Source organism: Eubalaena glacialis, chromosome 20 (assembly GCF_028564815.1).
Source record: "Eubalaena glacialis isolate mEubGla1 chromosome 20, mEubGla1.1.hap2.+ XY, whole genome shotgun sequence".
NCBI classification, from domain to species: domain Eukaryota; kingdom Metazoa; phylum Chordata; class Mammalia; order Artiodactyla; family Balaenidae; genus Eubalaena; species Eubalaena glacialis.
The window spans coordinates 31,914,621-31,939,617 of record NC_083735.1 but is presented as its reverse complement, the minus strand read 5'-3'; the positions used below and the strand labels follow the sequence as shown (position 1 = coordinate 31,939,617).

The window sequence follows — 24,997 nt, the reverse complement described above, 5'->3', positions numbered from 1 at the left end:
AAATTTTTTTCCAAATCTTTTTTTAAATTTTTATTGTTGTCTTTTGATTGGTTATGGACCATGAGACTATAACACAACCATATACCATTGCAACTTAAAATATAACAGTGGCCTTTAATCATGGTATTGCATGTATTATATTATAAACTTTCCTTACCTCATGCCTACTCATTAACAGAGTTAATGCCTACTGACTAACAGAATTAATATGAGGTAACTTTAAAAATAAGAAATATGTAATACAAAAACTCATAAACATGCATTCCTTGCAGATAAGTTATTTGTGGTATTATGTTATATATGAAAACTTCTATCTTTTCTTGACAGATGAAAGACATAATGCACAGGTTTTGAATCCCAGGTAATCAGGCAAGGCATGTACGTTTTCTTTTCCATTTTTCCTCTCCATCAAAGATAATTATTCTGGTAGAATAAATAAAGGGGGAAAAGTCACCTGTATGATCAATCAAGTTAAAAATGATGATTAATTCAACAAATGGCATGAGGGTACACTTATTTTGAAGTAGAGTTCTATCATGTATCAATAATTTATTTGTAACCAACATTTTGAATACACAAATGCTAAAGAATTAAGCATTATTAAGAAAAAAGAGAAAAGATAGCACTCCAAGACATATTTTAGGTGACAGATTTACCATGTCTATGATATAGCTTACAATATTGAAAAATATGCCTCAATTTGATTTTTATTATATGCAGCTATATTACTATCTTCATTTAATATACATTTATATTATTTCTATCTATCTAATACATTGAATTTTCTGTTTGTCTGTTTCTTCCTCTCATCCTAAAATAGTTGATACTTACTGTGATACCATGGATTCTTTGTTTTCCGGGCTAGTCTTTGGTCTCACTCTCACTTTCCAGTTGCCTATATATTTAAAAATAAAAATAATCATTTAAAATTGTATTTTCCTCAAAGGTGGTTCTACAAAACTCTGTACCATTTATCAGTATTAAAATAGTTTTGAATCCCTATCTGAGATCCGGGAGCAGTCACTACTTAAGAATATCTTACCACCGAGAGCACCTCTTAACTGGTAAGAAAGACTAATATGAGAAAAAGCAGAGTGATATAAGTTTACCTGGAAATGAACTCAGATCATATTTATATTCATAACAGTATTAGCTAAATAGTTTTACACTTTTTTTTACCATTCATATTCTGCCCAGTTTTTCTACAATAAAGTCATCTAATATAAGAAAATTCCTTTAATATGTTTAAATATTATCTGAATTATGTGACTATTTTATGTGTTACATGTTACTTCAGCAATTTTACATAAACTTTTCAAAATATTTCTATGAAATGTATTTTCTTTTAATTAATATTATCAACTTTAAATACTTCAATAAAATTCTTTAAATATTTGAATAAAATTCATTTCATTTTAATTAAGATGGAGGGCATAGATGTAAAACTCAAAGGCAGAAATTATAGCAATTTCCATGAAAGGAAATAAACCAATTTTAATATTTATTTTATTCTTGAAGCATATTTTCAGATATTTATGAGGTTATTTAATTAAAAAAAATTTTTTTCTGTAGATTAGCCATGGCTATATCTAGATTTTTCAGTTTTACTTTTATATATTAATTCCTAATCTTTTCCAACTCTGGCTGCCTCTCAATATATTTAAGTGCCTTAAAGCTTAACTACTCTCCTAAATTTCCATGCTATGTTTTAATAAAATAGTGTATGCAAAATTCTTTGAAATATATAAATATTAAAAAGTAAAGTAATAATATTTAATACATATTTAATAATTAAGATCAAATAGTAAAAGGAAGTAGATAAACATTAACTAGAAATCATTTCTACTTAAATTTACCCTTAACACAGTCCAAGTTACTTTAAGATTAAAGAAATTTATTATTCATTATATTGATCATTAATATATTACATATTAAATTTCCATGTAAAGATAAATATATAATCGGAATTATTACTAGTTATATCACCATAATGTTATTTATTGATAAGTTACTATGTAGGCCAACTAATTACAAAAGTAATGAATCTTAAATATGAAATTAATATACTCATCGCTTGTATAGTCCTCAGTTCTCCACTTTTTTCTTCGGAAATAAACTTTTACCAGTGTAGCAATCAGTACACAGAGAATAATGAAAAAAGGAATGAGTAAGAAAAATGGCCATCTCGTAGGTTTGGAATAGTAAACATTCTCAATATAGCGCCTGTCTAGGAGAGAAAACACCAGTGATTTGAAAGCAACTACCAGGAATATAGCAAAACCATTTCTGCATTTTAATATGACTATTAGAATAAAATGTTTAAACATTTAATAATTTTATAATTAACATATTTTATATGAAGTGGGTAAGTTGACATCATAAGTGCTCAAAGTTAGACTCTTCTCTTACATAATAGTCCTATATTCCTTGCTTGTTTATTAAGAACCTTCTATTCCATGTAGTCTCTTTTCAGATCTGTCTCATAATACAGACGAAAAGGATTATAGTGTGATCCCAGGAAGAACTGAATTTTCCCTCAATACTCAATTTTTTTTTTTAAGAAATATTGCATATGTAATAGCATTTCAATGAAGTCCAAATTCTTTTCTTTTATTGCATTGGTATTTATTTTCATGTTTCATCTAAGAAATTAATTGCTTATCTCAAGGTCATGTAGACATTTCCCATGTTTCTTTCAAGAATAGTTTTAGCTTCTACATTTAGATTTATCGTCTATCCCATATGAATTGTGAAGTAAGTTGTAATTTTGAGATTCATTTGGCCTTATGTGGATATCCAGTTGTTAGAGTACAATGTTTTGAACTGACTTTCCTTTCCCTTTGAACTATCTTTGTACTTTTCTTGATTACTGTAACTATATACTAAATCTATATTATTCTAAATTTAATATAAGGCAAATCGACTAAGTTGTCCTTTGTTGTACTTTTTCACAGCTCTTTCGCTATTCTAAGCACTTTTGTGTGTATTTTACAATCAAATTGTTGATATCTAAAATGTTGCATGCTTTTATGATTGGTTATTTTTATCTATAGATTTAATTTGGTGAGAATTGACATCTTGGCAATAATAAACTTTCCAATAGGTGAGCATGGCATATTTCTCCATTTACTTGTATGTTTAGCGTCTATCTGCATTTTTGTTTTAGTTTCAGTCTTGCACATCTTTTGTTAAACTTATTCCTAATATTTTATATTTTGATAGTATTGTAGATGGTACTGATTTTAAGTTGGTTTTCATTTACTGCTGCTAGTATATAGCAATACTATCCACTTTTAAACATTTTTTTGAGCTTTCGAAAGGTTTTTATTACTTCTAGAAGTATTTTTGTAGAGTCCTTAGGATTTTTGATGTAATTAATCATATCATCTGCAGTCTAATTTCATCCTTTCTAATCTTCATGCTCCTGATTTTTTGTTCTTTACTTATTGCACTGGCTAGGACTTAGGGTAAAATATTGACATGGTGAGAGCAGACTTCATTGCCTTGCTCTCAAATTTTGGAAAAAACAATGTATTTTATCATAAGATATATTGGCTAAAATTTTTTTTGTTGATGCTTTTTATCATATTGATGAAGTTTGCTTCTGTTGGTAGTTTGTTGCCTTTAAAAAATTCATAAATAGGTGTTGAATTTTGTCAAGTGACTTTTATGCATCAAAAGAGAAAATGATATACATTTTAAAAATTCTTAATTTGGTGAATTGCACTGATTGACTTTCAAATGAATGCTTATATTTGTGCTTATGAAGTATATTGTTCTGTAATTTTTTCTTTGTTAACTTTCTTTCTGGATTTGGAATCAGGGATATGTTTTCCTCATACAGCGAGGTGACAGGAGTCACTTCCACCACTACTTTTTAAAATGGTGTTTCTTCCTTGCAAAAACTTGCCAGAATTAACCTGTGAAACCATATACATCTGTACTTCTTGTTGCTGTTATTTTTGTTGGTGGTGATTTTCAAAAATCACAAATGCAGAAATCATGAAGTTTGGGCTTCTGATTTCTTGGTTATACCCTATGATTTATAATTCCTTTTCCATAAGGAGTAGCCCTTATAACCCTTTTTACATTAGAGTAGCTTCAGTCTACTTTTACCCATAATTGATTAGTACTTGAAGAACATATGTATTATCTTGACCATTTTCAGTCTGACTGATGTAATTCCTTAAAAATGTATGGATTTCTTGTGTATTAAATAAAAAATACACCCCATTAAATGAAACCACACCCACAAATCTTTTTGACATAAATCTGTCTATACTGGACTCTGGTGAGGCTGCTATAAAATAACCTATTTAAGATTCATAGTAACCTTATTGTTTGAGAGTTTTTAAGAGGCAGTCCAGTACAATACTTAGAAGGCTTTTTGTATATTGAGAGATGAAGTTGTCTAAGAGGCATCACTTTAAGTTTTTCTGAGGTCTTAACAGAGGGGTTTACATACGCTTGACAATTTTTATCTGAGATCAAGTTTTATTGCTCAGTATCTCAAATTTAGCTGTTAGCCATTTCTTACTTTAAGAATGTTTTGCTGGTAGAATTCAGGAATAAAAATTAATTTTATTTTCAAACCAAATAAATTCTAGCTCTTTTCAAGTAAAATAGACATTTTACTTGAAAACTGAACTGTTCCTTCATTAATAATTACTATCGTCTTGTATTTTATCATAGGTAACTTAAGTCACCCAACCTGGAAATCTTGCTGACCAGAACCATGAATTCTACTTTCCACATTACCACAGGCAGCAAGGATGCCACACAATTCACTACTTCATAATAAATGTCCTCATTTCTCCAACTTCTAATAACATGTTTTAAAGCTGTCTTTGAATTGCTCACCAACAGTCTTCTCAAGACAATGTCAACATACATCAATAGTCTTCAACGGTTTCCTGTTCTACCTTCCATGCACCATCCAATTCCAAAGCTAATGGCACATGTTTTAGGTTCTTGTTATATAAATATAAATACACCATCTGTTACCAAACTGTATGTGTGTGTGTGTCTGTGTGTGTGTGTGTAGAGAGAGAGCGAGAGAGAGGTTGTGCAAGAAAGTACCCCTAAATTTAGTAACTTAATCATTTAATTTTAGTTTTGTGTGTCATGAATTTGGGGAGGGCTTAGTTGCATGGTTGTGTTTCTATTTTTATGTCTCAATGTAGTCAAATTTCATATACAGCAGATAATTTTCAACAGAATGAGTGTTCCAATAATGAGAGTTCCAAGCATTAGTATTCTAAAAAACCCAATCAGGATCTGCAGGAAGACCATGGAAGTCTCCGAATCTCACTTCTGTATATTTTATTGCTCAATCACATCACTAAAACCAACCTGGATTCTAGGAAACAGTCCTCTTCTCACTGGGGAAGCAGCACGCATGTGCATGGATAGAAGCAGTTAATTGCTGTTAATTTGAAGATAAGCTGACCGTTCCCACTAACATAGAAATAGCTTGGTGATACATAAGTATGTTATAATGTTTTTTACTTAATCTATTACTGTATGGTCTTAAATACTATATTTCAAATGCTGGAATGAATGTGGAAATGTTAAGAACTAAGTCTGGCTCAAAATCTGCTTGCTTTGATTTTCTGTAAATATAGGTTTTTATATGAAAGAAATCTGGTCCTAAGCAACACTGGATCTGCCAGCTTGCTCTAAAATCCATCTCTACTTTGAACCAAAAAAATGTAGAAAATTATATCTCCTAAGCTCCTTAACCTTTGGTCTTCTAGTTAGATTTGGCTAATGGGATTCACTGGATAAAATTTGGAGGGTAAGAAGACAGAAATGGCCATGGTATTTAACCCTCTCCGTCTCTAGCATCTGCAATTGTGTCCCTGTGTCCTCTACACCTTCACCTCATGCTGGAGAGTACCTCTACCTGTGTTCTAGGCCCTGGTATATAGCCCTGACCACAGTTACATGTCATGCGAGATGGCTTAGATTCTGGTTCTAGTAATAACATCTCCATTTATTGTGCCTTTAGCCCTAAGAAGTGGTAGTGGATTCCTGTGTTGCTAATCTCTGATTGCCTCACTGTTCTCTGATTGGCTTTTATCTCTGCCGTTATGTGTTACCCCATGCCTTGTATTGAATTCCTTCTGTATGAAAGGCTAAAGTGATTTCTATTTTCATGCCTGGGCCTTTACTGACATACCTTATTTATAACATATATTTAACATGTTATAACACATTAGTCTCTGGAAGGAAAACGTAAATTAAATAGCCATATATGGTATATTGTTTTATGTCCAAACATAATCTAAATATAAATTGGTAGACAAAATACTTATTTTATTAAATTTAATACATGAAAATGTTATTTTAATCATAATTTCAATTGAAATCAATATCAATCAATTATCAATCAATACTTACCAGGTAAACGGTCTGGTAGGCCTGGTACTGAGGGTGGAAAGTTGCCACTGTCAATACTCCCACCTTCCCATGACTCTAGTGAAACTTGGCAATTTGGAGGTAAATATGTAGGGTTACAGTGACAGTGCCTTTTGTTATTACATAGCTGAAACAGGAGAAATATCATCTTATAAAATAAGTAGCTAAAATTATTTGTGTTCACTTAAAATTTTGAAATAATACCTAGGTCAGATAAGGCTGATTTTCTTACATGGTTTATGAATATGACTGTGTGTATGTGTGTTTAGCTGTGCGTTTGCTTTCCAAATATCAGTCTCAATGATTTCTATTCTTGTCTCATAGTGCTGATACTTACACCTTGATTGTGGCATTTTTCTGGAGTACAGTCATAATTCAAGACTGAAGAATCTACACATTTCTTATTCTTGCAAACCTAAAAAGGAGATATCCCAAAGTAAGTTAACTGTACCACCATCTGTATTTGGCATCTAATTAAAAGGATTCCTTATTGTACTGACATAAGAGGTATTCATTTAATAATAAATATTAATATACTAACAATAAGTGATTAATTCATAGTGCTACTATGTTTTCAGCACTAGATGAGACTGATTATCTGAAAGTAAATAAAACAATAAAAGCATCTTCCCTGCTTACACTGGGAAAGGAAGTACAGACATGAAATAAATAACAGGAAAGGTAAATGTGTAATAAATACTATAATAAAACAGTTTTATGAAATAATAAAAACACAGAATTTAATATATGAGGACAGTGAAACTTTTTTATTGAGCTCTGATGTTGAACATGACTTAAGCATAGAAATGAAAGACAAAGTACTTATAGAAAAAGAATAAATATTCAAAATGACCCTACATCATATCTATTAAGAAACTTTTAAGAAATATTAAGGGCAGTGCAGTTGTTACACAAAGAACAGCCATTCAAACATTAATTAACTAAATATTTGAGTCTTACGATGCGCCTGGCCCTGAGAACACAGCAGTGAACAACAACAACAACAAAACTCATGTTGCTCATGTTGCAGTAAAAGATATGGAAACACACACACAACAAAAAATCTATACGTGATGTGACAGAGGCTATTATGGAGGGTTTGTCTGTGTCTTATAGTCTTAATCAGAAAATTGGTCTATAACCTATAAGCAATTGGTGGTGTTTAGAGATTTAGTTGGAAGATGGAAAGCTGATAAAAGGAGGTTTTGAAAAAGAGAATGTAAAAGGCAAGAGAAAATATAGAAAGACAAACCAGAATAACATTACAGTAGTCCAGAAAAATGACAACCATAGAGTGAAATTGAATGGTAGTGGTGTTGATGAAAAACAGTGGTTGTGTTTGAGACAGAGTTAAATAGTTTGATCCACCTAAGTTTAGTGATAGAGTGTATATAAAGGATGAAAAGAGAGATGGGGCAATGACACCAAGGTCTCTGGTATGTCTTAACTTTCTTGGTTGTGGTACAAGTAATGGAATAAGAAAGCTAAGCATAAAGCTCAAAAGTTTAGAAATATTATTTTTTGAGACTTCTTTTTACTTGTAATATCAAATAATACTACACACTTGAGATAAAATAAAAATTATTTTTAGGCACAGAAAATGTGAGACAATGTGATTCCACAAAAGTAACCAAAACCTGAAGCCAGCATTCCTCCCGTGGTCATCAATGGCTAAGGATGTAGTATTTAAGTGATTATATGCACTGTACACCAGTGACAGAATTAAAAGCAGGTTCTACCAAATCCTGAAAAAATAATCTGGAGGGTGACATCAGCAAAATGGTGCAGTAGGAAGCCCCAAGTCTTGTTCTCCTTTAGAGATCCTAGAAGAAGAAGATGAAGAAGGAGGAGGAGGGGGAGGAGGGGGGGAGGAGGAGGCCGGGGTGGAGGGGGAGAAGAACTGGCTAAAGCAACCCATAGGAGCTCTGGAAGCAGTCAAAGGTCTACTGCAACTAAGCAAATGCCCAAACAAACAAACAAAAAGCCACAATCAAAACGTTAGAAAGTTTTGTAGTATTTTGCTCAAACCTTGTCCCACTACTTTTTGGGCATGCCATAGTCTTGGTCTGGAGGAGACAGCAGCTGAGTTTCCAATTCCCTCCCTTGAACTGAACGGAGTAGAGGACACCTTATTTTCAATATTCTAACCTGTCTGGGAACTGCCTGAAGACTGGTCTCTGTTCCACCTAATTCAGATCTCAGATGGACACTGCTCAGGAAAACTGCAGGGAAACTAAGACTTGTAGACATTTGGAGCAGAGAGAATGGGTGGAAACATACGATAGACCATCTAAGGCTCCAAGGCAACCCTGGCATGAGACTATTTGGAAAAATAAGACATTAAAAAACATACATGTATGTGGGGAATAAGAAAAGCCACAAAAAGACCCAGGAAAGATGCATATTCACAAAGATCTCAGAGACCACAAGCTTTCTCCTCAGGCTACTCCCAAGGCTCAGAGCACACCCAAGAAATTAGAAAAGGACTACGCTAGCACAGAGCCAGACTGCAAACACTGGGAGAAACGGCTGTTTTTCAAAAGTCCAATTTTTAACAAAAAAATCACATGCTATAAAAAGAAACAGGAGAAAAAGGAGGAAAGAATATGCAATGGAGATAAGACAGTATCACCAACAAGTGGTGCTGGGAAAACTGGACAGCCACATGTAAAACAATAAGATTAGAACAATCCCTCACAACATTTACAAAAATAAACTCAAAATGGTTTAAAGACCTAAATGTAAGGCCTGCAACCATAAGACTCTTAGAAGAGAACATAGGTGGGATACATTTGGACATAAATTGTAGCAATATTTTCTTGGATCAGTCTCCTAAGACAAAAGAAGTAAAATCAAAACTAAACAAATGGGAGCTAATTAAACTTAAAAGCTTTTGCACAGCAAAGGAAACTATCAACAAAACAAAAAGAAACCTATGGAATTGGAGAAAATATTTGCTAATTATGCAACTAACAAGATGTTAATATCCAAAATATATAGACAGCTCATTCAACACAATATCAAAACAAAAACAAAACAGTTAAACAACGGGCAGAAGACTGAATAGACATATTTCCAAAGAAGATATAAAAATGGCCCACGGGCTCATGAAAAGTTGTTCAACATTGCTAATTATTGGAGAGATGCAAATCAAAAACACAATGAGGTGTCACCTCACACCTGTTTGAATGGCTTTCATCAAAAAGTCTACAAATAACAAATATTGGGGAGAATGTGGAGAAAAGGGAGCCCTTGTACACTTTTGCTGGCAATGCAAATTGGTACAGCCACTATGGAAAACACTCTGGATGTTCCTTAAGAAAGTAAAAATAGAATTACCATACAACCCAGCAATCCCACTCCTGAATACATCTGGAAAAAAGAAAGACACTAATTCAAAAAGATACATGTTCCCCAATGTTCACAGCAGCACTGTTTACAATAGCCAAGACTCAGAAGCAACTCAAGTGCCCATCAACAGACTACTGCATTTAAAAATGTGATTTTTAAATATATATATGTATATATATATGTATAAATTTATTTATATAATGGAATATTACTCAGCCATAAAAAAGAATGAAATACTGTCATTTGCAGTAATGTGGGTGTGCTTAAAGAAAATTATGCTTAGTGAAATAAGTCAGAGAAAGTCAAATACTATATGATATCACTTATATGTGGAAACTTAAAAAGAATGCAAAGGAATATATATGCAAAACTGAAACAGATATAGAAAACAAACCTATGGTTGCCAAAGGGGAGATCAAAGTGGGGAGGGACAAATTAGGGGTATGGGATTAACAGATGCAAAGTGGTATATATAAAATAGATAGGCAACAAAGATATACTGTATAGCACAGGGAATTATACCCATCATCTTGTAATAACCTATAATGGAATATAATCTGCAAAAATACTGAATCACTATGCTGTACACCTGAAGCTAACACAATATTGTAAATCAATTATACTTCAATTAATAAAAAGAGTTGATGGAAGGTTCATGAAAATGGAGAGTAGTTATATCTCAGATTTATGTGCCTTTGATTGATTTTTCCTTTACTCTCTGAATCCTTTATTATTTTCATCACTAAAATGGGCATATGTTACTTTAACTGCTATTTTAAGTAATTATATCAAAATATAATTCATGACATTAAAAATACTCCCTGTGTAACATGAGATAATTAATAAAACAGTTAATGAACTGTATGATTCTCAGTTCAGTTAATATATATGACTTCCATGGAAAAAGTACTAAATAGCCAATGAAATATTCATAGTGATAATATCTATGCATGAATGCAGGTTATATTTTTTCTTTTAAAAATTTTCTCATTTTCAAAACTTTCTACTTTCTTATTTTTTGAAATTAAATGTGCACTTAAATTATGAGAAAAATACCAAATATGCATTTAAAATTTGAAATTAGAAAATTAGTTGGTAATAAAAGACTACGTACCTTATTTAGACCACAAACAGTTCCATCTTTTACCCACATGTTTCCACTGTCTTTATCATCATATGCATATTCCAGTCCAACGCAGATGTGTCCATCTATGTTGCTATACAAAACAGTGGCATTTGGAATATTAATTATAATTCCTTTATCATATGTACACAGTAATTTTCCACATCGCACGTCCCTATAATTTACCAACAAATAAAAATCATTAGTTTTCAATACAGAGAAATATTAGAATATCATTTCTAAAGCAAACAGATTTAAATAAAGCATTAAGGGCCACTAAAAGTTGCATGCAATTAATTGTGCAACACCAAAAAATATGAGGGCCTTTCCTGCATTGTTAATAGTAACAACATCTTAGTAATTATGAACTACTTTCTATTTAGACTTATCACTTTTTTGGTAATAATTCTTTATTCCTTTTTTGATTCTTAAACATGATTCCAAGCTTATTCTATTCTAAAAAATTAGTAAAATTTTAAAAATTACTGGTATGATTGGATTTCCTTTTCTGTTTTTCAAACATAATACGTACTCTCCACATCATGGGTCCCAAACTGACAAGACACTGAGGCATACACTCAAGAAGCAGTACATGCAATAAATATTAACGCTGAACCACTAAGATACATCACAATGATAGTGCCTAAACCACAGACAAAATCATGAAAGTAACCAGAAAATAAAAAAGCATTAACAACAAAAGAACAATAATACAACTTAAGACTGACTTTCCAAGAGAAATAATGGAGATCAGATTATTGAATGACAGACTCAAAGGTGAGACAAAATATCTAGTGTCTTTCCATTTTGTACGTAGAGAAAATATCTTTCAAAAGCAAATATGGCATTTTCAGACAATAATTAATAAAATTTATCAACAGACGTCCCAGACTAAAGAAAATGTAAACTGAGTTCTTCCCATTGAAGGAAATTTATCTTAGATGTAACTTGTAGAAGTACAAAACACATATAGCTTTATCAGATTGAGGAAGTTTCTTTCTACTCCTAGTTAGATGAGAGTGTTTATCATGGGTCAGTTCTAGGATTTGTGATAAATCAGGCACAAAATAAATTGTGTAGTTAAATCTTAACAAGGGGGCTAGGAGAGAGAGAAGGTATAGGTAAATTATCTCCCCCCAAATAAGTATAAAACTGTGCAAATTTGTCACAACATTTCAGGGCTATGAAAACTGATCAAAAGCAAACAACAAATCGAGAAGCATTTATGTAAAGTTGCCATAAAATCAGTAATAATAGTGAAAGGCTGTGGTCTTCTTGCCTGGGTCTGTTTCCATGCACTCTCTCAGCTGTCGTTTTACCAGGGCAAGGCTGGCCATTAAAACCAATAAATTCAGTGCCAGAGGGGTCATCCTTGATTTGGTGCAGAGAGCAAAATAGTCTCACCAAGCAGCATTTTGAGTAAAAGTAGCAAATGTAGTAGGGAATGAATGTAAAACCAGCAGCACTGTTAGCCCAAGACTGAAGTCACAGTTGAGGTTAGGGATGGAGTACCTAGAAATTGGAGCCATGATCCTGGAGAGGGTGGTTCCATAAAGGCTGGCTGTCAGCTCTCCTTACATCACATCCCTAGCTGACTGCGAGGCTCCATGTATGTGCAGGGAGACTTGACAAGTGTCTATTTGTTATAAAGCGGGAAACTAACACACCATTGTAAAGCAATTATACTCCAATAAAGGTGTTAAAAAATAATAATAATAAAATAAAATAAAATAAAGGGGGAAAACACAGAAGCTTCTCAAAGGACACAGAGAAAGCATTTCATAAAATCCAGCACTGAACCATGATGAACTGTCACATCCAGCTAGGAACAGACAGAAACTTCCTCAAATTGATAAAACTGTATGTGTAACCTACTAGTATAGTATCATGGATAAAGTAGAAAGATTGAATGCTATCACCCTACAATCAGTAACTAAATAAACATTTCTGCTTTTATCACTTTTATGCAATGAGGCAAAGATTTCTTAGGTATTGTACCAAAAGCAAGATCTGTTAAAAAAATGAAGGGATAAGTTGGGCTTCATCAAAATTAAAATCTTTTGATCTTCAAAAAGTTGTCATTAAGAAAAGATAGACCTAGATAAAATATTTATAATTCATATATCTGATAAAGATTCTATTCTGATACGTAAAGAATTTTCACAATTCAATAATGACAACAAAACCCAATTTAAACATGGGCTACAGATCTACCAAGACATTTTACCAGAGAAGATATACAAATGCCTTATAATCACATGAAAGGGTGGTAATTTCATAAATCAGTAGGTAAATGCAAATTAGAGCCAGAGTAAGATACCTTTTTAGAATGACACACAAATAAACAAGGAAACAAAAAGTCGTGACAATATCAAATGTTGGTGATGTAGAGAAGGATGTAGAGAAGCCAGAACTCTGACACATATTTGCTGGAAATGTAAAATGGTACAGTAACTCTGGAAAATATTTGGGAAGCTTCTTAAAATGTTGAACATATACTTGCCATGTGACCCAGCAATTCTACTTCTAAGTGTGCATCCAAGTGAAATTTTAAAATATGTGTCTACATAAAGACTTGCACCTTCACATTTGTTATATCCCAAGAGAAACAAATACATGGCTTTACAAAGCAAACAAACAAAATACTGCACAAGAATGTTCACAGCAGCATTGTTCTTGATTTTTTTTTATTGAAGTATAGTTGATTTACAATGTTGTGTTAATTACTGCTGTACAGCAAAGTGGTTCAGTTATACATATTTATATTCAATATTCTTTTCTATTATGGTTTATCATTGGATACTGAATATAGTTCTCTGTGCTATACAGTAGGACTTTGTTGTTTATCCATTCTCTATATAATAGCTTACATCCACAGCAGCATTGTTCTTAATGGCCTTAAACTAGAAACATTCTAAATGCCCATTAACTGGTACATAATTTTAAAATGTTTATATCCACACCATATAATATTACCCAGTAATAAGAAGCTACAAACTACTGATATAGGCTACAAAATGGTTGAATCTCAAAAAAGAAGTAAAAGAAACCAGACAAAAAGATTACATATTGTGTGATTTCTCTTATATAAAAATTCCAGAAAAGGCGAATCTATGGAAACAGAAAGTAGGTCACTGGTTGCTTGGGACCGGGATCAGGAGTAAGGATCGATTCCAAATGGGCACAAAGGAAAATTTAAAGTGATTCTGGATTCTAGTGATTTTTGCATTTCTATAAATTTATCACAAAGTAAATAAATTATCCCATTAAAATAGATTGATTACTTTTTAATTGTTTTAAATATTACTAAAGCTGTTAAAAATTATTTATGAGCACCTACATAAAGTTTAGAAGTCATTTTTCCTGTCATTACAAGAAAATGCTGAGTAAACTGAAATCAGTGACTTTTCTTGGACCTCGGAGAACTGAGGTTGCAGAGAAAACCACCTACATGGATCTGGAGAGCTAAGTATATGCAGAAACAACAAGTACAACACTTGCTATTTGCTTACCTGGAAAAGAAGCCACTGAACGACATAAGCCACTAATAATACTGACTATGGCAAATTGCTGGCAACTGAGTGTGGCCTAACATGAGAATGAGAAGCTTCTAGGGAGTATAGTCATATTTTCACCAGCCTTTTCTCCAGGAACCCTATCAGGTTCTCTTGGGGAGGATCTGAGAAAGCTCTCCATATACACTTGCAGGGGAAGGAAAAGAGTGACCATTATGAAATTCCCAGACCCATCTCCCTAACAAAGACAATCTCCAGGTAGAATGACTTCCATCCCACTCTTGCCAACTCCACTCGTCCTGTCTCACCTAAAAGAATAAGTATAGGCATGATCAATAACAGAAGGGGTTTAAGAATATAGGTTGGAGGGAGACACAAGAGGGAAGAGATATGGGAACATATGTATATGTATAACTGATTCACTTTGTTATAAAGCAGAAACTAACACACCATTGTAAAGCAATTATACTCCAATAAAGATGTTTAAAAAAAAAAAAAGAATATAGGTTGGGAATGCTGGAGCTGTAGAGCAGGGACTAAAGGATGGGGGCATGGGATGGGACACTCTACACCTGGAGGAGGAACAAAAACACTTCTGAAAGCCACACCCCTAAGACACAGGCTCATTAAAAGAAGGGCTTACATGAAAACTAGAGAAGGCCCCCTCCCCACATCCTACAACCATACTGACAAGTCTCCAGCAGCAATAAAAGTAGATTACAATGGAGAGAGCTACAAGACACAGGGTCCCTCTGAGGGATGGAAAGAAGGGAAGCTCCAAACCTAAGAGGGGAGGAAGAATCTACCTCACTAGTGAAATTTGAAGATTCTGGTGCCTATAGCTACAACAAACATTAGACACAATCTATCTCCTAAAAATATTAACATGAATTCTCACATTAGAGACTTACTCACTTCAGTGTCTATTACCCTATATAATATGCCCAGCTTTCAACACAAAAAAGTACAAGTTATGTGAACAGGCAAGAGAAAAACAGTCTAAAGAGATAAAATAATCATCAGAATCAAATCAAATATAAAACAGACCTTGGGATTATTAGACATGAAATTTAAAATAACTGTGGTTAATATTTTAAAGGTTATAAAGGCAAAAGTTGACAACATGAAAGACCAGAAAGAAAATATCAACAGTGATGTGAAAACTGTAAGAATAAACTATAAGAATAAAAAGGAAATAAAAGCAAAACAAAACAAAACAAAAAACCCAACAAAAATAAAGAATGGCTTCCAAGGATTCATCAATAAAACTCAAAGCAGCAGAGGAAAAACTTAGCTCAATGATAGATCAATAGAAACTTCCCACACTGAAGCACAATGATACAAAATAATGAAGAAAAAATAGAAAAATCCAAGAACTATGGGGCAATTTTTAAAAAGTGTAACATACTCATAATAAGAGTAACAGAAGAAGTAAGAGAATAGGGTAGAAAAAATGTTTGAAAAAATAATTACCAAGATCTTTCCAAAATTATTGACAGAAATGAAAACACAAATGCAAGAAACTCAGAAAACGCCAAGCAGGATAAATACCAAAATAAAAACAACCTACAAATATATCACATCCAAACTGAAGAAAACCAAAATCAATGAGAAAATCTTGAAAGCAACTAGGTTGGGACACACCTTACTTACAGAGGAACAAAGATAAGAATTACAGCAGACTTTTCATTTAAAAATCATGCAATTAAGAAGAGTGTGGAGGGAAGTTCTGAGTGTTGTAAGAAAAGAAAAATCTTTTCTACAAAAAGAAAAAAGTATCTTTCTTACAAAAAGAAAAAGAATTCTCTGTCCAGTAAAATTATCTTTCAAAAATGAAGACTTTCTCAGACAAACAAAAAGTGATAGAATTCTCAAGAAATGCCGAAAAAAAGAAAAAAAGTTCTTCAGGCAGAAGATAAATTATTTGGGCCCGAAACTTTGATCTACATAAAAAAAGGGAGAGCATCAGAAAATGAAAAAATTGAAAGCAAAATGTGTTTATTTTTCTTATTCTTAACTGAACTAAAAGATAACTACTCAAAGCAATAATACAAAGAATGTATTGGATATTTATTGCATATGTATAAGCAGAATAAATAACAAGAAATGTCACAAGGGACTGGATGGAGGAATTGGGAAACTCTATTATAGTACACCTTCACTACACATGAAGGAGTATATAATTACAGTATTTGAAAGTAAACAATTACTGTGTTATATACTGTTATTTGAAGATAGTAGATGAGTTCAAGTACATCAGTAATCACTTTTAATGGGAATGGTCTAAACAACCAATTAAAAGCCAGACATTGTCAGAGTGAATAATAAAAACATGGCCCATGATTTTAACATCTGAAAATCGATAAATGTAATACACTATATCAATAGAATAATGGACAAAAACATAGATAGATTCATGTTAATTGATGTATGAAAAGCATTGAATAAACACAACCACCATTCAAGATTAAAAACTCTCAGCAAAGTAGAAATACAGTGGAACTTTCCCAATCAGATAAAGGGCATCAACAAAAAACCTACAGCTAACAATAAACTTAATGGTTAAAGGCTAAACTTGTCTTCTAAAATTGGAATGAGCAAATCTTTTCTTTCTCCACTTATATTTCAACATTTTAAATAGATATGTATACAGTGTAATCAGGCAAGAAAAACAAATTATACCAATTAGAAAAGAATAAATACTTCAGACTTCATTTGCAGATTACATGATCCTGGACATGGAAATACTATGAAACTCACAAACAAAAAGAGAGAGAGCGAGAGAGAGATTATGAAGCTCACACAATATATAAGATATGATTTGTATTGTTATTATTATTATTAGATACCAGCAATGAACAATGAGGAAATGAAATTTAGAGAACCACTCTGTTCACAATAGTTTCAAAACTAAAATGTTTAGGAATATAGTTAACAAAATAAACGCAACACTTGAACACAGAAAACTAAAACCTTGCTGAGAAAAATTAGAGAAGACTGAAATAAATCAAGACATTCTATATTTATCAGTTGCCAACTCAATATTGTCAAGATGGCAATTCAACACACACACACACACACACACACACACACACACACCCCACAAATGAATCCATGAGGTCTGTGAATTTACCAGTGCCAATTTCCTGGTTTTGATATTTTACTATAGGTAAGATATATAAGTCATTTGAGGTGTTACCATTTGGGGAAAACAACTGGAGTATACATGGGTTCTCTGGGATATTTATGAAACTTCCCATGAATCTACAATTAGTTCAGAATAAAAATATACACAAGTAAAATTCAATTGTAGGAAGGCTAAACCATTCCAAACAAAATGGAAAATAAATGAACAGATTCATCATACAGGAAGATACACACATTAACAAAAAGGCTTGGAAAATGCTCTAAATAATTATCAATTAGACAAATGCAAATTGAAACAAAAATAAGTTACAAATAGAATGGCTAAAATAAAAAAGACTGACATTACCAAGTAGTAGCAAACTATGGAGAAAATAGAATTTTTAGACTCTGCTAGTGTGCATGTAAAATTGAACAGTCACTTTGGAAACCAGTTTGGTAGATTTTTTTTAAATGTTAATATGAACTTATCATATGACTCAGCAATTATATTCCTATGTATCTATCTTTCCAACATAAGTGGAAATATATTTACTATAAAGACCTGACCTTGAAGCAGCTTTATTCATAATAGCCAAAACCAAAAAACAATGCGCCACATAACTGATCATCAATAAATGTATTAATTGTATATATATATATATATATAATTTTAGTGATATTCAGAATTATTCAGTAATAAAAAATGAAATACTATTATAAGAGCAGCTCATTTTAATCACAAAAAATTATCCTGGGCATGTTAAGTGTGACACACACAAAAAGCATATTGTAGGATTCCATTTATACGAAGTTTTTGAACAGGATACATTTGTCTATTATCATTGAGATAAGAACACAGGTTGTATGGGGCAGAGATTGGAGGGAACATTTCTGCATGATGGAAATATTAATCAAGTTGTGTACCTAAAGTATAATCAATTATTATAGTCTATGTAAATTAAAAAATCAAATAAAATCAAGCAAAATGAAGACAAAAGCCTCAACAGGAGTTTATATACACTCTATTATTAGTATGCTATGTTTATACTTGTACTTTAAACAAAACTTTATAAGCATAAAGAAATAGTGTTTTGGGGGGTGGTGGTGGTGAGATGAATCGGGAGACTGGGATTGACATATATACACTAACATGTATAAAATAGATAACCAATAAGAACCTGCTGTATAAAAAAATAAAATTCAAGAAAAAAAGAAATAGTGTTTTCAAATGTTTAACATGAAAATTAAATTCTTTAAAAAGTCATATGAGGTAGGAAAGAAAAGTACTACTAATTCCGCTTCACATACAAGTAACTAGCATTAAAAATGGTAGTTTTATTTTGCAAGACACATGGATAATATGTTGTAGCAGAGAACCTAGAACTACATATATCTTAGTTAGAAAGAGAAGATTATAAGGCTCAGGGTCCAATTATCACCTGCACTAGTCTCTGCAATACTCCTAGATTTTGTCTGTGAGGAAACACAATGACCATGGATAAAGATTTGTGCAGGAACTCTGAGCCATAAACATTATTATTCCTGCCATCCTGTTGTCTCCATTCCCCATACTTTGTTAGCTTCCATCCCTATTTTAAGTAAAATTTTCACTGTGATTGAGTTATATAGTGTCTTCCTTAGCATCTCTGTGGATAAGGCCAGCCAATATCTTTTGGCCTTTACTTGGGAAGGAAGGCAATACACCTGGACAGTAATGCCCCAGGGTTTTACCAAAAGTCCCTCCTATTCCCAAACATTAAAAGCAGATTTAGATGATATACAGTTATCTGGAGGCTCTACTTTATTACAATATGTAGATGACTTTCTTCTCTACTTGCTTTCTCAGGCCTCTTTACAAGAAGACAGTATCCACCTGTTAAAACTTTTTGCCTTAAAGGGACACAGATTCTCCAAGGAAAAATTGAGTTTGCTTAAACTCAGATTTGATATTTGGGGCACCTGATCTCAGAACAAGAGCTACATTTAGATCCAAATAGGAGCTTCATGGCATCCTGAACTTCCCAATATCCCAAACTAAGTGCCAGTTATGAGGTTTTCTTATGCTACCTAGCTAATGTTGAAATTAGGATTCCAAACTTCTCTCTTATGGCCCAACCTCTATATGTTTTACTAAAAATAACAAACCTTACCCTATTATTTGGTATGATCAGGGCAACTTAGCCTTTGAAGTCTTAAAAGAAAGCTTAATAAATCTCCCTGCCCTTGGACACCCCAATTATCAATTTTTCTTTCTCCTGTTTTTACTTTGAAAGGAAGGAAATGTCCTTGGGATACTGACACCAAAACACTGGGAAAACCATTGACCCATAGGGTATTAGAGCCAACAGCTAGACCCTGTAACATGAGGATAAATCTTTTGCCTCATTACTGCCAGTGTCCTTTTAGTCAAGGCCACCAAGAGATAGTCATGGGATTCTCTTTACCATCTTTGTACCTCATATTAGAAGTCCTGAATTCTCAGCATGCTCAACATCTTCTGGCCAGTCATCTCACCTCCTATAAAATCATCTTGCTAACCATATAACTTTTTCTCATATAACTTTTTCTCACTGTAATAATCTTAATCCTGCCACACTTTTCCCCTCCTCTACATACAATACTCATGATTGTTTGAATCTGACAGATTACTTCCTTACTCTCTGTGATAACTTACAGGAAATTCCTTTGGATAACACTGATATTTCATGGTTTACCATTGCTTTTTATTTGAAAGCTGAAAATGGTAAGTATTATGCTGGGTATGCTATTGTGCCTCCTTTTGAAATCATCAAGGCAGCACTTTTGCCCTCAGCGATCTCAGCCCAACAGGCTGAATTGCATGCTCTTGCTTGGGCCTGCATTTCAGCCAAGGGTAAAACTGCAAACAAATATCTATATTGACACTAAGTATGCCTTTGGAGTAACTCATGACTTTGAAATGCTATGAAAACAGCAAGGCTTTCTCACTTCCAATAAATGGGGACAAAATTTTAAATGGCTCTATGTGCAGGAATTATTAGATGCCATATTCTTTCCAGCTGCTTTGTTCATTATAAAAGTCCCTGGGCATTTCAAACTTGATTTCCTGGAGGTTAAAGGAAATCACCTTGCTGATATTTCCACAAAAAATGCTGCTTTCAAAAGAGCCAACGACTAAATCCCTGTCGTGGTCCAAAGGGATGTTCCCCAAAATGATAACCTAGAAAAAGTGGTTAAAGAAGATGCCCAAAATTTCACCTCAGAAAAAGAAAAATAATATTGGAAATCTAATAACTGTTAGCCCGATAAAAAGAGAAAACTCTGGTTTGAGCCAAATAATAATCCAGTGTGCCAGAGGCTCTAAACTTTCCATTACTGACTACTGGACATGCATTGAATCATTGGTCCACTTTATGAACCAATACTGGTGGAAACATTAACACAAAGAGTGCGTACTTTGCCCCGCCTATCTGAAATACGATTCAGGAAAACCTGTCTGCATTTCCCCTGGACACTTTAAATTGCTCAATGTGTTGTACCATTTGAGGATTAGCAAATAGATTTCATTCAGCTTCCGCCATCTCATGGATAGAAACGTCTTGGTAATGGTTTGTATGTTTTCTCACTGGACTGAATCCTTCCCTTGTAGACAGGTTACTGCTACTTCTGTGGCTAAAATTCCCACTAGAAAAGATTATCCCTACTAGGGGAAACCCCAGGTCTAGCCCCTTCGGAACCAATAAATCCTCACACTTTGAGATGATCACAGGGCACCCAATGCCCTTGGCTCCTGCTTCTTCCAATCCACAGCTGGCAATTGGAAAATACTGCAATATTGCAAACCCTAATTACTTCTGTTAAGAATAACCATGCTTTAGTAAGATGGTACAGAAAAAACCCTAATCAACTTTTTGGCCAATCCAAATAGAACTTTCTTTTTGCAGTGCATTCCTGAAAAAAACCTCTTCTCTTTAGGCTGGAGTGGTTCTATGCAAAATGTCTGCTCCTCATCTTATTCTGTATAATCATTTTTATGCTCTATACCTGTTTACTGTCAAACTTTTGTAGAAACGACATGCCCAATAGAATGATGCTAGCTCAGCACTTCAAAATAATCTCCAGCACTTATGACCTTGATAAGATACAGACCTCAGATGGAGAATGCTTGAGAGTTCTCCCCTTCTACCTTTCCTTGTTACTCAAACGTAGCCTCAACAGTTTCCAATCTGTGCACCTTCCCTCTGACACGGGACATGGCGACCAGGAAAGGTCCTTCCTGGCACCAAGGAATAAAATTACTTTAGTTGACAAAATGACTAAATACAAAAACCTGACTCTTGATCAGCACTGCTTTCAAGGAAAGATCTTGATCAAAATGGGGAAATGTGAGAGTGAACAAAGGAAACCTCATATAAAGTGAAACTGGGGAGCTTTCGTGTACATATCACTCACTACAGTTTACATACCCCAGCAGGAAAACAAATTTCTTTCTGACTCAGCAACAGCAAAAGGTGTGATGGGCACATCACTTGCAGCTGATAAAGAGCCACCACAGCCATCTCTAATTTCCTCCCATTCTCTATGACTACAAACCCATCTTCTCTGTTCTCTGGACTTGTCTAAGGTTCACTGTAGTTTGCTAGTCCAAAATTTCAATTCTCTGCTATTCTCAAATTAACTTATTTTGCTGGTAAAATAACTAATTATTATTTTTTAAGGTCAACAACACACACACACACACACACACACACACACACACGGCACCGAAATGTAACCAGAAAGGGAAGAATTGTATGATAATTGAGCCTTAAGAATGGGAACTGCATCATGAGATATTTTGGATTGTGGGGTTTTTTTCTCAATTTACAATAGCACATTCAATTTTTTTAGCTTGAAAAATCAGAGGACAGAATTAGAAGATGGGAATAATGTCAATTAGGTGACTGAAAATTAAGAGTCTGAGCACTAAAATGTGCATATAAACTTCACCCTAAATCCTAGATTACCACTGAACTAAGCATGTGTGGTGAGCACTCCAGGAAGTTCAAAAAAGCATCTGAGGGAGTCAGGATCAAGAAAGTTGAACAGAAAGACCCTGGGCTCACCTCCCAGGAACACACCACAACCACAACTACATATAGAGCGACTCTCTCTGAGAATAACCTGAAGACTAGCCGATGGCTCTTTTACAACCAAGGAGAGATATCTATAACTATATCTATCTATCTATCTATCATCTATCTATCTATCTATCTATCAATTATCTATCATCTGTCAATTACCTATCTATCTATCTATCTATCTATCATCTATCTATATAGATATATAGAGATATCCTACGAAGATGGGTAGGAGGGGAATAGAAATGATGTAGTCAGGACACACACGCCTGGTAGTTGACCCAGAAAAGGAGGGTGATATCGCAAGATCAGGGATCTTTCTAAGGAATGAGAGGTTGAGCCCCACGTTGGGTCGTCCATCCGTGGGGTCTGTCATTGAAGACATGAGCCCCCTTGACTGGTTTTGAAAACCAGTGGGACTTATGATCAGGAGAACCACAGAGCTGTAGGAAACCAATACGTCACTCTTAAAAGGCACATGCACAGACTTGTTCGATCCCAGTCCCAGTGCAGAGGCAACAGATTGAAAAGTACTGATGCTCTAGTTGGCTTGCTAAGACCACCCTAGCATGCTCTCTAGCTTGCATCTGATGCTGGCTCCAGCCCCTCTGGTTCCAACCTGCCCCCTCCAAGGTGGTGGCTGTCATCATGCTTCATGGAAGCCTCACACCAGCCTTTGACTCCAGCCCCTCCAATTCCAGTTCCACCCCCTGCCAAGATGGCAACCACTGGTATGCCTGGGGAGAAACCACAGCTTGCACTGGGTTCCAGCTCCAGCCTCTCTGGCACCAGCCTTCTCACCCACCAAGGTGGTGGCCTTCAGTGTTCCTTGGGAGAAGCCCTGGCTCATGCTGGGCTCTAGCTCTAGCCTCCCCCTGGCTCCAGCCCACCTCCACCAAGGCAGTTGTCCCAGCACACCCTGGAAAAAGCCTAGCCTGCACTTGTTTCATATCTAGCTCTCCCACCAAAGCCACTGGGTATATGCATTCTGCATAGGGATGCTCCCACATAGGACACACTTTCAAGACTGGGATAGGTAAGTGTTTTGCCTAATTTAACACAGACAAACAGAGAAAGTCAAACAAAATGAGAAGACAGAGAAGTAAGTTCCAAATGAAAGAAAAAATAAAACCCCAGAAATAAACCCTATGAAATGGAGATAAGTAATTTACCTGACAAAGAGTTCAAAGCAATGGTCATAAAAATGCTCACCAAACTCAGGATGAAATAGAGGAACACAATGAGAACTTCAACAAAGACTTAGAAAATATAAAAAACAACCAGTCAGAGCTGAAGAATACAATAACTGTAATGAAAAATACACTAGAAGGAATCAACAGCAGATTAGGTGATACAGAATAATGCATAAATGACATGGAAGAAAGAATCGTGGAAATCACCCATACAGAAAAGCAAAAAGCAAAAAACAAATAAATAAATGAGAATAGTTTAAGGGATCTCTGGGACAAGATCAAGCATACTAACATTTGAATTAAGGGTTCCCAGAAGGAGAAAGAGTGAGAAGGGAGCAGGAAAAGTGTTTGAAGAAATAATGGTTGAAAACTTCCCTAACCTGAAGAAGGAAACAGATATCCAGGTCCAGGAAGAAGAGTGTCCTAAACAAAATGAATCCAAAGAGATCCACACCAAGACATATTATAATTATCAATAAAATGGCAAAAGTTGAAGAGAATTTTAAAGGCAGCAAGAGGAAAACAAAGAGTCACATACAAGGGAAACTTATAGGCAATCAACTGATTTTTCAGCAGAAATTTTGCAGGCCAGAAGAAGGGAGTGACATAGTGTATTTAAAGTGCTGAAAGAAAAAACCCTGCACCCAAGGATATTATACCTGACAAGATTATCATTCATAATTGAAGGTGAGATAAGAAGTTTCGCAGGTAAGCAAAAACTGAAAGTATTCATCACCATTAACCCAACCTTACAAGGTGAATTCTACCAAACATTTAAAGAGGAGTTAGTTAATGCCTATCCTTCTCAAACTATGCAAAAAAAGGTAAGAGGAAGGAATACTTCCAAACTTGATCTACAAGCCCAGAATCACCAAAACAAGACAGACACTACAAAAAGAGAACACTATTACCTATGAACACAGATGCGTAAGTCCTCAACAAAATATTAGCAAACCAAATTCAACAATATATTAAAAGTCTCATATATCATGATCAAGTGGGATTTATTCCGGGGATGATAGGATAATTCAATATTTGCAAATCAATCAATGTGATATACTACATTAACAAAACAACAAATAAAAATCATATGATTGGGACTTCCCTGGCAGCCCAGTGGTTAAGACTTCACCTTCCGATGCAGGGGGTGCAGGTTTGATCCCTGGTCGG

General features: G+C 34.1%; 1 protein-coding gene across 1 annotated transcript in view; it reads right to left on the bottom strand.

Moving 5' to 3' along the window:
• Positions 1 to 861: 861 nt before the first annotated feature.
• Positions 862 to 24,997, bottom strand: part of ADAM2 (ADAM metallopeptidase domain 2) — a 100,373-nt gene continuing 76,237 nt past the window's right edge. The window contains exons 16-20 of the mRNA XM_061177396.1: positions 10,886 to 11,069; positions 6,758 to 6,835; positions 6,403 to 6,547; positions 2,068 to 2,227; positions 862 to 895 (exon numbers count right to left, since the gene is read on the bottom strand). Of these exons, the coding sequence (XP_061033379.1) occupies positions 862 to 895; positions 2,068 to 2,227; positions 6,403 to 6,547; positions 6,758 to 6,835; positions 10,886 to 11,069 (601 nt within the window). The remainder of the gene's footprint in view (positions 896 to 2,067; positions 2,228 to 6,402; positions 6,548 to 6,757; positions 6,836 to 10,885; positions 11,070 to 24,997) is intronic.